Source organism: Neocloeon triangulifer, unplaced genomic scaffold (genome assembly GCF_031216515.1).
Source record: "Neocloeon triangulifer isolate White Clay Creek 2 clone unplaced genomic scaffold, ASM3121651v1 ptg000003l, whole genome shotgun sequence".
In the NCBI taxonomy this organism is placed as follows: Eukaryota; Metazoa; Arthropoda; class Insecta; order Ephemeroptera; family Baetidae; genus Neocloeon; species Neocloeon triangulifer.
The window spans coordinates 3,009,503-3,023,827 of record NW_026775546.1 but is presented as its reverse complement, the minus strand read 5'-3'; the positions used below and the strand labels follow the sequence as shown (position 1 = coordinate 3,023,827).

At 39.2% G+C, this 14,325-nt stretch overlaps 2 protein-coding genes across 4 annotated transcripts in view; one reads left to right on the top strand and one right to left on the bottom strand.

Annotated features, from left to right (window-relative positions):
- LOC132193232 (tyrosine-protein kinase transmembrane receptor Ror2-like) overlaps positions 1–14,325 on the bottom strand; it is a 41,968-nt gene that overhangs the window by 3,327 nt on the left and 24,316 nt on the right. Inside the window, exon 3 of the mRNA XM_059613770.1 lies at positions 6,518–6,686. Within this exon, the coding sequence (XP_059469753.1) occupies positions 6,518–6,686 (169 nt within the window). The remainder of the gene's footprint in view (positions 1–6,517; positions 6,687–14,325) is intronic.
- LOC132193230 (uncharacterized) lies at positions 152–4,277 on the top strand. Of its 3 annotated transcripts, none has more exons than XM_059613767.1 (9): positions 152–294; positions 361–443; positions 523–728; positions 785–981; positions 1,038–1,182; positions 1,239–1,446; positions 1,546–1,781; positions 1,848–2,086; positions 2,241–4,277. In XM_059613767.1, exons 2-9 carry the CDS (start codon positions 385–387, stop codon positions 4,149–4,151), a joined length of 3,201 nt encoding a protein of 1,066 aa, XP_059469750.1. In that variant the 5' UTR covers positions 152–294; positions 361–384; the 3' UTR covers positions 4,152–4,277. The 3 variants fall into 3 exon arrangements, with proteins under 3 accessions (XP_059469750.1, XP_059469747.1, XP_059469749.1); XM_059613764.1 differs by having other exon boundaries at positions 776–981; XM_059613766.1 differs by having other exon boundaries at positions 159–294; positions 365–443; positions 776–981.

Here is a 14,325-nt window from a genome sequence, read left to right as displayed (position 1 = left end):
AATAATGAAGTATAATATAAGGAATTGAATAAGTTTTTACTACTATAGACACATTGGCTTTAATTTTCTGCAAGCTACGAGAGATGGAGCTCGCTAGCCCAACTTGGCCAGCTGGGGTCTGGCACGCATGTGTTGTGCAGTGGTTGTGCACCAAAATAAAGGCGTGCAACAGCTAGACCTTCTGGTACACCATACTTTATAAAAAGTCTAACATAAATGAATTGCATTGCGGTGAGGGCCCTTTTGTTAGTTGTTAAAATGCTTGGACGAAAATAATAAGAAATTAATGTACAGGTAAAGTGTTTGATAATATACATATTTTACATGATTTTTTGCATAAATAATAATTGTTTCTTGTAGTTAGATCTGGCACGGCAAGCCAAAATGACAGACAAATTAAAAAGATTCTTTTATTTTCCTGAAGACATCAGTAAGCATGCAAGGTAATGAAAATAGATTTTAGTCAATTTAGTCGTTCGTTAAATGTAAATTAAAATTTCTTCTTTAATTATTTTAAATCAGGACATGGGTTTTGGTTATCCATCACGAGTTTAAGGGCTTTGAAGACCAAAGATTTGGAAACGACAAAGACGTTATCAACTTGCGAAGTGCATTTACCAGGAGGAACTGCAATTTCAAAGACTTGGCATCAAAAAGTAAAGCGGAAATTCTGCAAACTTTGAGTGACCAACAGAAATTAGTTGCACTCTTCAATGAAAATGTTGAAGGTTTAACACGATGATTTTATTAAATTTGTAATATAAAAATTGTTTAGGTGATACAGAGAATGAACCTCCAGACTTGTTTATACTTTTTATATTGTCGCACGGCACAAGCAATGGAGTAATTGAAACGGACCATTTGGTTCCCCGCTGCGATCCAGAACAACCTGAATTTGAGAGTTACAACCGCCAGGATGTGTGGAACGGATTGAAGGGAATGGAAGTGCTGAAAAATTGCACAAAATTGCTTTTCATGGGGGTAAATAAATCAATACAATTAAAATTGTAATAATAAAATAATTCAAATCAATGAAGCCTTGCAGAGGAAAAAATCTTGAGCTTCCTCTGCCTGCACCTGCACACATAGAGGCAGCTTATCGAAAGGACAAGACAGAGCCTATTTGGATATCGACTGAGCCAAACTGGGAAGACACAATCGTTTTTTATTCTGCCGTTGAAAGTGATTGATTTTTAATTTAAGACAACAAGTAATCCAACTAAAATCATAATTTTCAGCAACAAAAGCTCAAAGAAATTCCGAAGGAACGTGGTTAGTGATCGAATTGTGCAACGAGTTGAATTCAATGAGGGAAGACCTTGACTTGTTCAGATTCCTCACTCGAGTGCAAAAACGCATTAGCGAACAGAGGACATTTGAAACTGATTCTTTTAGTCAAACACCTCAGCTTCAGATCTTTACGCACAGAAGAATCACCATTTACAGGTTAATAATTTATGTTCAATTTTATGTTTGACTTGTTGCGAGAGAATAAATGAATTGAATTCATAATATAGTAATGGATATAAAAAATGTCCCTTGCAGCAATCCTTTAGTAGAAGGCGCTGATGGAAAAAGCAGTACGAGTCAGGTTACAAACCAAACTGATTTCTACCTGTGGAGAGCGGAATCATTTTTACTGTTCCGAAGAGGCCGTGCCCTAATTTTCCATGACGAAAAGCACGCGCCTTGGTCACCAGAGGCGAGGAAGAGTTTTCAACACCTTGATTTTGAAACTAAAACCTACGGATTAAATCAACTGCTGAGTGTGTTGGAAAATGGTATGAAAATTTTTAAAATTAATCATGAGTTTAAAAATGTACAAGATTAATTTTATAATAAAATAGTTTCAACTTTCCCTGGTTACGAATTGCAAGAGGAAGGATGTTTTGCCGTTTGCCTGATGGCCAAGCTTGTGAACACAAAGGAAGACGGACTCTTGATATTTTCTGATAAAGTCAAGGTATCGGTCAACAAGTTGATTCAACCCTTCACCGGGTTGAACTGTCCTGGTCTCACTGGAAAGCCAAAGCTATTTTTCTTCCTTGACAAAGGTGGCAAAGATGACTCAAAGTCAGAGGGGGAGGTAGGAAAGCAAAATATTATCGATTTTTTTACACCAGTATTTTACAATTAACAGTTTTCATTAATTAATTTAAAGAATTATAATCTTATCAATTCATTCAATTTTTAATTTTACTGCTTATAAATGTTTTTAATTGATGGGGAAAATTTTGCAGGTTTCAAAAGATTGGATATCCAAAGGAAATAACCACGGGGAAATCTTCACGTTTGTTGGAATCGCAGAGCCTGAAAGTCAGCACGACATTGTCACGAGTTTGCTTTCCCAGTTGAAAAAGCCAGCACTAAAAAATGGCCTTAGCCTGCAAGAAGCTGTCATCAATGTCATGCGCAAATGCTCATCAGATGGAGATACATTTCAAATTTTGCCGCAAATTACCAGCACACTCAAGAATTTGCTGGACTTTCCACCCTGCAAGAATATGTATATCAAACCTTCATTCGTAATGGAAGGTTGCACTGAGCCCAAAACTTTTGATGACTTGATTCAAGACTTTGCAGAAACCGCTAAAAATCCTGAAGAAAAATCGATGAACCGAACATGGGTAGCAAGTGCAGATGCTGGTTGTGGAAATTCAACAGCCACAGAAAAAATTGCCAGACAGCTTCATGATTTGCTTCCAGAATATTTGATCATCAATATATCCTTGATAACGATGCGTGAATACTTTTTGGAAGAAATGAAAGCGGGCAAAGACCATGCAGCCCACCATGATTTCCTAAAAAGAGCTCTGGCAGAAAGAGAATACGACCTCAATCGATTAGAAGAAAAATTGTCAAGCAAACAAATCGTTGTGCTTCTTGATGGCTTTGACGAAGTTTGGGCATGTGCAGACTTTGTTCTTGAAACATTGAGAGACATCAATGCGGCCAATTTGTGCCTATGGATCACCACTCGTCCGCATGAACTTCCAAAAATTTTGAGAAAAATCAGGGACCCAATAAAATTGGAAATAAATCCAATGACAAAAGATGAGCAGTTGCAGCTTTTAAAAACAGTGCTCAACAAAAACGATGGTCATTGCAAGCAGCTTCTCGATAAAGTCAAAGCGGTCCAAGACGAAACTGCAACACCGTTGCACTTGAAGATGATAGCAGAAATCGAAGGCAAAAAGGTCTACATTGAAGGCAGTATTTTCTCACTGTACTACCAGTTTGTTTTCTCTAAGGTCGAACCTGCGATTAGAAAACATTACGGCACTAAAGAATCCGATTCTGAATTCACAAACTTTGTTCACAAAAACATTGAGCTTCTAATGAAGGTGGCAGTGAACTATTTCTACAGAGAAAATTTGCCTTGTCCTCAATTTCTGATCAGTCATAGAAGCAAACAGATAATCGATCAAATGGGAATCGCCTCTGTTTCTTTTGAGGGCAGGAAACTCAAATCCATCAATTTCAAGCATCAAACTTACGCCGAGTGTCTGCTAAGTTTACTCTTCCTTTCAAAAGCTGGCCACTTTACGAAGGAGAACAAATGCTACTTTGAAAATATTGATAAAATCAATCTAAACAGCCTGCTTCTTAAAAAAGAATTTACACAAGTCCGTTCATTCATTGACAGCTTTTACATTAGTTCCGATTTTCAGCTGAAAATGGAAATAACGAATATTGAGGAATGCTGCGAAAAAAGTGAGCTTCAAAGCCAAGCAGTCACTTTGATGTCATTGATATGCAAGGAAGGATTATTACGACTCTTCACGTTGTTTTTCGAGTCAAAACTGAAGGAGATTTTTGGTGACATCGTTGAACTTGTTAACACTCCTTTCAAGGAAGACACCTATCAATATTACCCTTTGCACTCTGCCTGCTTTTCAAGTGAGGAGATCGCTTTACGCCTCTTGGAGATGGGAGCTAAAATTGAGAACCTTCACCCTGACAAATGCCAAATCGAGGACGGACAGAATATTTTGCACTTGGCCGCCAAGAACGGGTTCGACAAGTTAATACCGAAAATATTAGAGGTTTTGCCTGAGCTGAAAAGTGCTCAAGATAACAAGGGTAAAACGCCAGCTGACGCAGCCACCGCACAAGGGCATTTCAAATGTGTAAATATCTTGTTGGATTAAATTGAAAAGGGAAAACAGTTAGCATTTGAGGAAGGGCTTCAAAATAGTTTGCAAAATTATAAAAAGTGACAAACACTGAAAAATACTTGTAGAAATGAAGCTAATTTTATCAATAAAGAAAACCAATTTGTATAAGTAACATGTGTTTTTTGTATGCATCGGAGACTAGACCTTGCCAAAAGCAAGCGAGTGCGAGGCAAATTTATCACGTGTCTCGCGGGCCGATTTGTTGTGTCTTTTTGACGCCGATTCGTTTTCATCAAAGAGCGCCGCCGGCACAGACACGAGTTCCGCAGCAATTTTTCTCCGAAATTTGCTCTCCTGCCGAGGCAAAAAAAGATAGGAAGAATGCGTTCGCGTGTGCGGTTTGTTGGCCAATTTGTCCGGCGGGTTGCCTATCTTTGCAACGCCATCCATCCTACTCTGCTGCCGGTTATTTATCATTTCGGCGATTTTCCGAGGCGAGCCCATTACGGGCGGCACACATCTTCTCCGCGGCCAACTTTTTGCCGGCGCGATAAATCAAATTAGCCCACTTTTCAGGCCTTTCGCAGCTCTGCCAGCATTAATCACCATTAGGCGATGCAAAAATTCACGCTTTCTTTCTTAAAAAGACTGAAAAACACCAAGTCTTTTTCTCGTAGGCGGAAGACTAATAACATAAATAACCTTTTCATGGACTTTCGCTCGGATTCGCCATGCATTTTTTATTGCCCAGCTCGGTGGTGTGCGGAGAAAAAGAGCTCCATTAGAGCCGGGTTCACACAGCCGTATATTTCCTCCGGCAGCAAACTTGTCACTTGATTGAAACACTTGATCCTCGACTTGGCACTGGATAAGACTGTGCGAGAGAAAAGAGGAAGACCGCAGAACATGGACTTCTTTCTCGTTCCCCAGCTTCCTGCACCAGACACAGCAATTACATGCCCGGTCGGATGGGTGTATGTGTGTGTGTATTTATATGCTAAAACCCATTGTGGTCGGTGGAATGCCGGCTGAATTGCGGGCAGAGAGAGGGCGGGAGAGTCGTAATCGGATACTGGAAAGAGAGAAACGCAAAGAGCTGCTGCTGGGAAATGGGAAGCTGAATTTAGTTGGTGGTTAAAAAAATAGAGCGAGGAAAAATATTGAGCGGAACATACGCTCGACTGAACTGAGCAAACGGTTTTAATGGGTTTGAATAGGATTATTTATTTCCATTAAAATTTTAAATTATTTGCTTAATTTAATTAAAATGTAAAAAAATAATAATTTATATTTGAGAATAACACCACAATATTCTGATAAATACATTTAAATTCTGTCCTTAAAATAAATCACAGACTTGTGAATAAATTTTAAAAACTTTTATTCATTTGAAATCTTCAGCAATCAGTGAAGACTTTTCTAAAGTTTCATTACTTAAATAATTCACGATTGCATTTTAATTTCACATTACTTTTCTGTCCCGTTTAATTAAAATCCTATTGACAACGTTGCATTAGAGTTAAAGTAATTATTGCATTTTTAATATTAACGAGATGAAAGAGTTTCACAGCCGAGTTGGCGCCGTCTGCAATTTCTCTCGTCACCAACAAATGGTGGGCGCGAACTTACTTAGTTTGATTACATTCGCCGCGGACCGGAGTAATTAACAGGCCGAGCATTACACAATGGCAAGAGAAGGTGCAGCTGCAAGTGATGCGACAAGTTGGATGTGCCGCAGTCGCACCGCCTGCATCGATCCGGCGGTGTCGGTGTGCACGAGGACCCTACTCGAAATCCCATTTTCCATTGTCGAAAGCGGACAAAAGAGGAAAATCCTGAAGGTGGACGAGATGAAAGACGAATACGAGCTCGGCTAGATGAAATTTTAATCAGCTCATCACAAAAAAGAGGATCTCTCATAAAAGCAGGCAGATTAATAATAAAAAAAAAAACACTATAATAAATTTAAGATGTAAAACTACATAAATAAAAAAATTCTCCAACTAAATTTGATTTCAATTTTAAACAATCTTACATTCCATCAATTTTAATTTTTAAATTTGATGCAAACAATATGGACGAATAAAATGAAACTATTAATTTTAGGGCTATTTAATTAAGTAAGTTGAACTTTTTTGCAAATAAAGCAGATTTTGGCTGAAAAAACATGTTATAATTTTTTTAATTGCTGTTTCTAATTTTGGCTGTGGTCATTAATTTAAAAAAATCCAGGAAAATGAAAAAAATAATGTTTGTTTCTTGATAGAATTTGGTAAAAAAAAAGCAAATTAAAAAAATTTAATAATCAGCATTTTTAAATTATTACTAAATCATATTTGAATCCCATACAATTCATTTTTCAAAAAAATGAAGTAAATTTCATATGAATGGGGACATACCTGTAATGGGTCTGGTGACGTTCACGAAAAAGGTCTGCGTGTCCACCGAGATTTTCTCTCCGTGCTGGCTCTGCGCCTGACAGGTGTAGTTGGCACTCTCGGAGGCGTTCAGCTTCAGCACAGACCGCACGTACATGGTGAACGACTGGAACGACGCCTCGCCCTCCACCTGCCAAACAAGCACCAAATTGTTATTAGCACAGCGAACCGCAGCTTGATTTGGTGGGCTGGAAAAGTTTCAGAGTGGCACTCGTCTGTTCGCAATCTAGTACAATTCCACTCTGGAGAGGTCAACTGGAAAGCTCGCTCGGCAAATTTTATAAGGACTTTACATAAAATATTTGCTTTGCTCAAATAAGTTTTGGGGGCTCAATTTTTTATGCAGCGTTTTGAATAAAAATTACTGGCAAAATGAAAATTTATTTAAAAAATCACACTGATTTAATAAATGAAATAAATAAATATGGTGATAATTTTAATTGAAAACAATTAATCTATGTCAAGTTTTAAAAACGCAGAAACAATATGAGGTTTTTTTAAATAATTTTTTCATTTTAACAGAAACTTTTGAAAAATCCAGTCCACTGAAAAAAAATTCAAAAAATCTAAAACATTTCTTGAATATAATTCCCTAAAAATCAATTCAATGTTTTAAATTTTATCATTTTTAGTTCTCTTAATAAACATTTTTTTTTCAGGTTTTCTTTACAAAATTTGGATTTACACAATAAACATGATTTAGTGCTTGAATTTTTGTCTTGCGTCGTCCGTTCTTCAACGCAAAAAATTCATAGCATCTCAAGACTGACCTGGTATATCACAAATGATCATTACCCCGCGAAATAGCCCTCATATCTCTCAAGTCAAAACATCTCCCGTCGGCCGACTTGCAAAAAAACCGACCTTGCAGCTTTCGCTCAGGAATTTTTCCTCCATTTCCGCCAGTCATTACTTCCATCGCTCGCTCCAGTAATTGGATTGAAAGATGATCTGATTACAGCGCACTTGCTCGCTTTTTCCCAGGCAGTCAATCATAAAATCGCTGCCAGCAATTTCCTCTTGTGCGTTATTATTATCGTGGATATGATGAGAACGACTGCGCTTGGAACAAGTGTGCTTAAGCAGACCCTTAAATTTGACTCGCGGGAAGGCGGTTTAATTGTCTGCACAGTCAGAACACCGAAAGGCAGCTTAAAAACTTTTTAGAAAGGAGAAATTTTAAAATCAAACAGCTTCAAAAACATAAATATTTAACCTGCTTGATTAAATAATTATGTATATATGAAATTTTTACAAAATAATAAATAATTTCAATTTTATCTAAATATTGAAGGTTTTATTTAAAATATAAATTAGGATTAAATTTATAGCTTTTTCTTCATTTAAAATATTATCATTGCGAATAAATCACAAAGTCGGATTAATTATGAGCTGCGTGTTAAGATCGGAACAAACACAACCTCTCACGTTCCGCGAATCTAATTAAATTTCCTGACTCGCAGTCTCGCAGCAAATATACACTTCTTCTCCTTCTCGAAAAAGGGTAAATTTCATTACCGAGGAGTTTGCCAAACTCCCGAGACTTTTCACCTGCCTGCACCGACGGAATTATAAATGATGGTGTGGTGCTGGAGAACGCATTTCTCACAAACGGCTGAAAAGCGTGTCCCGTTTCGCGGTCAGCTCCGGTTTTAATTAATTCTGCCAGACGTCCGCGCGGGAACGCTTAATTAATCGCACGAGCACCTGCACCCCGACCTCCATTTTCCGAAGAGGGAAAATTGGCCCGAGTGCTAAAGATGAAATTTGCATGAAGTGAAAGGGTTCATAATTCAAATTCTGTGTCGTTTCAAGTCGACTATTTCTAGACATTTTCAACATTTATTTCTCAAAAGTGGAGAAAATTTTAAATTAATAAAGATAGAATTCAAAAGCTCAACAGAGTATTGATGGATAATTTTTATTTTCAGCTTATTTTCAAACAGGTTTTTATTTCCATTTTAACGATTTTCCTGCGATAAGTCTGATTTTCATCTTGTTCTATTTCAAAGCGTTGTTAGAAAATTTATTGACAAATTATAATTTTTACTTATTTAAACTGTTCTAAAATAATTTAAACTATTGTCAAAAACAATATTTACGAATTGAAATTCTTTTAAAATTTGCTTTCCTAAAATTAAATTGGTTAGTTATTAACATATTTAAATCTTGATAGCCAGGAATAAGACTCAGAATTTAATTAAATATTTAAATATTCTGTAGGCAAAAATTCATTCTCTTTTAAAATAAACTTTTTCTCGTACCGACTTCAAATACAGACAATTTCCCTTTTACAAGCAAAAATCTTGATAAAAAAAAGCGGAGAACGAAAAACATTTGTACCGAAACAACTTATTTTTCATCTCCGAGGCAATCCCGTTGAACTTCTCTTTCTGAAATTAGTTCGGACAAAGGCAAAGGCACAAAACAACTTGTCGCCGGGCTAGAGCAGCATCGTCTTCCCCTTTTATTACATCTTTTTGCTTCGTCCGTGCCAACCGTCGCGATGACGAGGCGGATGTTATCATTTTTATTTCTCTGGAGCTCTTTATTCCTTTCCGTCTTTCACTCTTTTTAAAAAGAAAGAAAGATCGTCTCTTTCTCTCACTGCACCTCATTTTTTTATACGTTTCTCTCTCAGTGAAAAACACGCGGCGCCACTTTTTAGTGTGTACGTTCGTTTCATTTTCGTCTCTTCTTGTTATTCAATTTTTTTGCGGACCAAAGAAAGGCTGTGCGAAAAGAGCACCTCCCTTGGGAACAGTCTGCGAGTAACGTTCGCTCCTTCTTTCCTCTCTTGTGCGTTCCGCTGAATTAATGAATACGTAAGCAGGGTAACGAATTGACGCCTTCAAATATTAACTTTCAATCTAAAACTTTGCCCAGAGAAGATGATCGCAGCAGCCGACGGCATCATCGTGCGCGCGCATAATTTGAATTTTAAATATACGGTCGACGAAAAGAAGAAATAAGGCGGCGACAGCGTAATTAAAGTGAGAGCTTTGCCCGCCGGTTGTTTGGCGGCGAGACACAAAATTGTCGAAAAAACATCGAGAGTTGGCTGAGGGCCGGCGCATCCGCTGGGAAATTAACACGATGGAGATTTTTAGTTTGCCGAAAGGATTGGAAATTGCGTATTTGTCGCTGGCAGAAACAATTAAAATCAGAGAAATATAAATTAATCTGTTTTACAACGGGTATAATTAAAAAAAAAAATTGGTGGGACTATAGGTGAAATAATTTAAAGAATATTAAAAAATTAATTATTTTCTAGAAAAATAGCTAATTATTTTCAATATTTTCATTATTCCCATGGTATTATTAACAATAAAATAATAATTCATGTATAAAAAACATGCAATTTACTATTTTTTGTAAATTCTGAAGTCAATGAATCTTTAAATTTTAATTCATATTATGTTTTATTAATTTTTTTAGGAATGTTGCACACTTTTCTGATGTCAAAAATGACTAAAATCTTGGTAATGTTATAGTACGCGCGACGTGTTTTTTCATAGGTTGGCAACACTTATGCTCCCATGTAAAAGTATCACGTCGCGCGCTCTATACTGGTTTTATGTCGCGCATACAATAATGGTTCTACGTCGCGCGTTCAATACTGGTGGCGGTGAAATTGTTAAGGAAACCGATTATTTCATCGATACCTCGGCAACATGTATAGCACGCGCGACGCAATTCTTTTCCTACAATCTTAATTAATGGGACTGCTAGGAAGAATAGGGGCCCTTGGGATGGGTTCAGAATGGGGCAAGACGACCTCTGGAGGGCCGTGCGCACCCTTATAGCAGGCGCGACGTATCACTATGGGACGCGCGACGGTCGAAAAGCAAACTCCGGAGGGCGCTTTTCACCATCGTCAGAGGCGCGATGCATGGCTATAGGACGCGCGACGTATGCTTATAGTACGCGCGACGCATGCTTATAGTACGCGCGACGCATGCTTATAGTACGCGCGACGCACGATTATAGAAGGCGCGACGCACGACAAATTAATTATTACAAATGGTGTTACACGCGGCCGGAGTTGTGGGCACCCCACGAACCGGCAACTCGGAGTTGGGCAACCTCCAAGATTAATTTTTGCAGAAGCCGCGAGCGAGGGGTGGAGGCGCAGCGAGGTCGAGGACGTGGGGAAGGCCGTGCGGAGGGCGAGGACAAAAGGGCGGCTGTGTTCATGAGGGGGCTCCGCAGGAGCCCCCTCACGAACCCCGCCCTTTTGTCCCGCCCGGAGCCGGCCTTCAACACGTTCTCGGGCAAGCGCGCCTCCAGCCCGAAGCTCGCAAACCCACAACGGAGTTGCCCACAAAAGGTGTTGTCTGCAAAGGGAGTTGTGGGCACCACACTTTTTGCTTTCTAAGCCCTTTTTGCAGACAATTCCTTTTGTAAGCAACTCCGTTGTGGGTTTGCGAGCTTCGGGCTGGAGGCGCGCTTGCCCGAGAACGTGGTGAAGGCCGGCTCCGGGTGGGACAAAAGGGCGGGGTTCGTGAGGGGGCTCCTGCGGAGCCCCCTCATGAACACAGCCGCCCTTTTGTCCTCGCCCTCCGCACGGCCTTCCCCACGTCCTCGACCTCGCTGCGCCTCCACCCCTCGCTCGCGGCTTCTGCAAAAATTAATCTTGGAGGTTGCCCAACTCCGAGTTGCCGGTTCGTGGGGTGCCCACAACTCCGGCCGCGTGTAACACCATTTGTAATAATTAATTTGTCGTGCGTCGCGCCTTCTATAATCGTGCGTCGCGCGTACTATAAGCATGCGTCGCGCGTCCCATAACCATGCGTCGCGCCTCTGACGATGGTGAAAAGCGCCCTCCGGAGTTTGCTTTTCGACCGTCGCGCGTCTCATAGTGATACGTCGCGCCTGCTATAAGGGTGCGCACCAACGTGCGCACGGCCCTCCAGAGGTCGTCTTGCCCCATTCTGAACCCATCCCAATGGCCCCTATTCTTCCTAGCAGTCCCCTTAATTAAGATTGTAGGAAAAGAATTGCGTCGCGCGTGCTATACATGTTGCCGAGGTATTGATGGAATAATCGGTTTCCTTAACAATTTCACCGCCACCAGTATTGAGCGCGCGACGTAAAACCATTATTGTATGCGCGACGTAAAACCACTATTAAACGCGCGACGTAATGCAAGTGATGCCAACTGAAATCAGGGATTTTGGGAAACACGTCGCGCGTACTATAACATTACCAAAATCTTTCATTTTTTCTTTCGATTTTTATCAGATTATTCAAGCAAAAGTTTGGCATTCGAATATGTCTGAATAAATTAATTTACAAAAGAGCCCCTGCGTCATTTTGTGACGCACACTTTGCCAATATTGCACATAACCGGAAATGTCCCATAACGATCCTCTCACAAAAGAAGTTGTAAACAGAACAAAAAGTCCACGATGTTATGCCGGAGGGAAATTTGCGAGTTTCCAAAAACAGCCCATAAAACGGCCATGAATCAAGAAGTCTTTGCGCCCGACGGCTTTTATCGGCGCGCACTTTTACACCGCCATAAAGACCCTCCTCAAAAACGCATCCACCGCCTGCAAATTCCTCTTGAGCACCTGCTGATGGCTCGCGAGAAAGAAACTCAAAGTGTGAAAATTCTTCCATATTCACGCCGTGGTGTTTTTCTAAGCAAATAAAGTGAGAAGACTTGGGGCGCGAAATTGCTGTGTTTTTCAGGGGTAGAAAGAGAGAGGACTCGCCTGATAAGCAATTTTATTGATTCTGGCCAATTTGCATCTGCGGCGCTGCACGACTCGAACGGCTTCTTTTTGTTCGCCGAAGAAGGAAATTCGATTTATCTGCGGATGTACGGGCGAGTACTTGCTTTTGCTTGGGAAGCGGCACAAAAAACATTGCTTTTGTTGGAAAAGTTTTTGCATCGCCGAGCTGAAAACCACTTTTTGTCATGTGAAAAGTGGCTTGAAGTAAGTGAAGATAAAATAAAAAAAAGGAGAAAATAACAACAACTTTCTCTTAAAAGCTTTCAAATTTTGTATGCATCATGAAAAATAATTCAGCCTGAGGAATAAAAAATTTTATCTACAAAAAATTCCTATTTAAATTTTCAAAATTTTCTATGGAGTTTCAAACCCGTTAAATTTCTATAAAATAGTCAATTTATAAATAAGTACCAATTCAAATTTGCTATGAATTTCTCTCAAAATTACTTAATAATTTTAAACAAAAATACAGAATTACATTAAAAAAATTAAGGAAATTATATTATTAGAAAAATGCTGAATTTTATATCAATAAAGAAATATAAACTTTCTTTCCTTATTTTCCTCCCTCTGGATGAAAGCAAGAGTTTTGGCGTTATAAAAACAAGAGCAATCATTTTTGCCCTCTGACGCTGCACAAGCAGCATCAACACACCTTTTACGGCAGATGATTCTCCCTGGGCTGCCGGTCGTATTTCATGAGTTGCTGCTCTCGCAAATTGGGCCTGAAGCCGTGATTTATGCGATTTATGCCGATCGGTGAGCGCCTTTGCCAGATAAGGACCTCCTCCGGCTTTGCCCCGAAAAAGCGCCGGTACTATATTCATGCATAATATTGATCCGCACGAAAAATCGGGATCACAAAGAGGCTGCACGGCCAATCTCGGCTCCATTTGGCGAGCGATCTTTGCCCCCTCGCCCGCTCCAGGCCCTTCTTCTTCATTCCGGCAGGTGAAGCTGCGTCCTCTAGAGGCGTGTATTAGGGATGAGGGCTTTCCGAAGAGGCCCCACCTGGGGCACTAACAAAATGCTTGCAACCCCGAATACCAAAATCTTCAAAGGGAAATATAATGTGGGGCAAACTTGTTCTGATAAAAAGGGGAAAATGGAATTTACAATTGGGAGGAAAATTAGAAAAATTATAAAATTATCAAAATGATTATTTTTAACATTGCAGCAATAAAAACAAAATGATAAGTTTTGAAATTCTGGATTCGGAAAATGTAACTTTTATTAATTAATTTTGAAAAATATATTTGCATGATTTTTAAACTCCGATATTACCTATTTTTAGAAGATTTCGATCAAATGAATTAATAAATCTGATTGATCTAAAAATGTTTTCATTTTCCAATTCCAATGGCTAATATGGAGTTTTAACGATTTAATATTTACTTGGGTCAAATAATTTTGCTTGTTTATTTTACTAAAATTAAAATTTGTTTATCTTATTGATTTTCTGACAGATACGCAAATAATTACTGTGATTGGAGATTTTAAATTTATTTGAAGTAATTCTAAATATTGACTCGGTCAGGATATCTATGGTTGTGATTAATTGGCAATTTCTCATAAAAAATGGGAAAATTCCAAGCAAAGTTGCAGTGAATGGAATAACTATTTTAATAGAATTGTCGCAATTCCGACAGTTTGCGCAAATCTCAAGCAAATCTGTGGCAGAAGTTTCAAAGTTATAATCTGACGGTTTTCTTTGCAGAAATAATTCCCTTTTCAGAAAACGCGAACCCGTCCTTGCTCTCTGAATGAAGCTAATTAGATCAAATTATTCAGGCAAACTCCCCCTTGCAAAGTTAAACAGAAACTTCTCCAGCCCTGCGTGAATTTCCGTACAAACGCTCACGCATAAAACAACAACAAAGTATTTCTCTCTTCAACTCGCACCTGCAGCTTTTTGATGTTGCACCGCACTTAGGTCGTTCTTAAAAGCGGGTTGGAGATGAGCACCCCGGGGGATTTTCCTCTCCATAATATTTCGCGTGTCGTTCTCACATGTCGACCTTTGAGCAC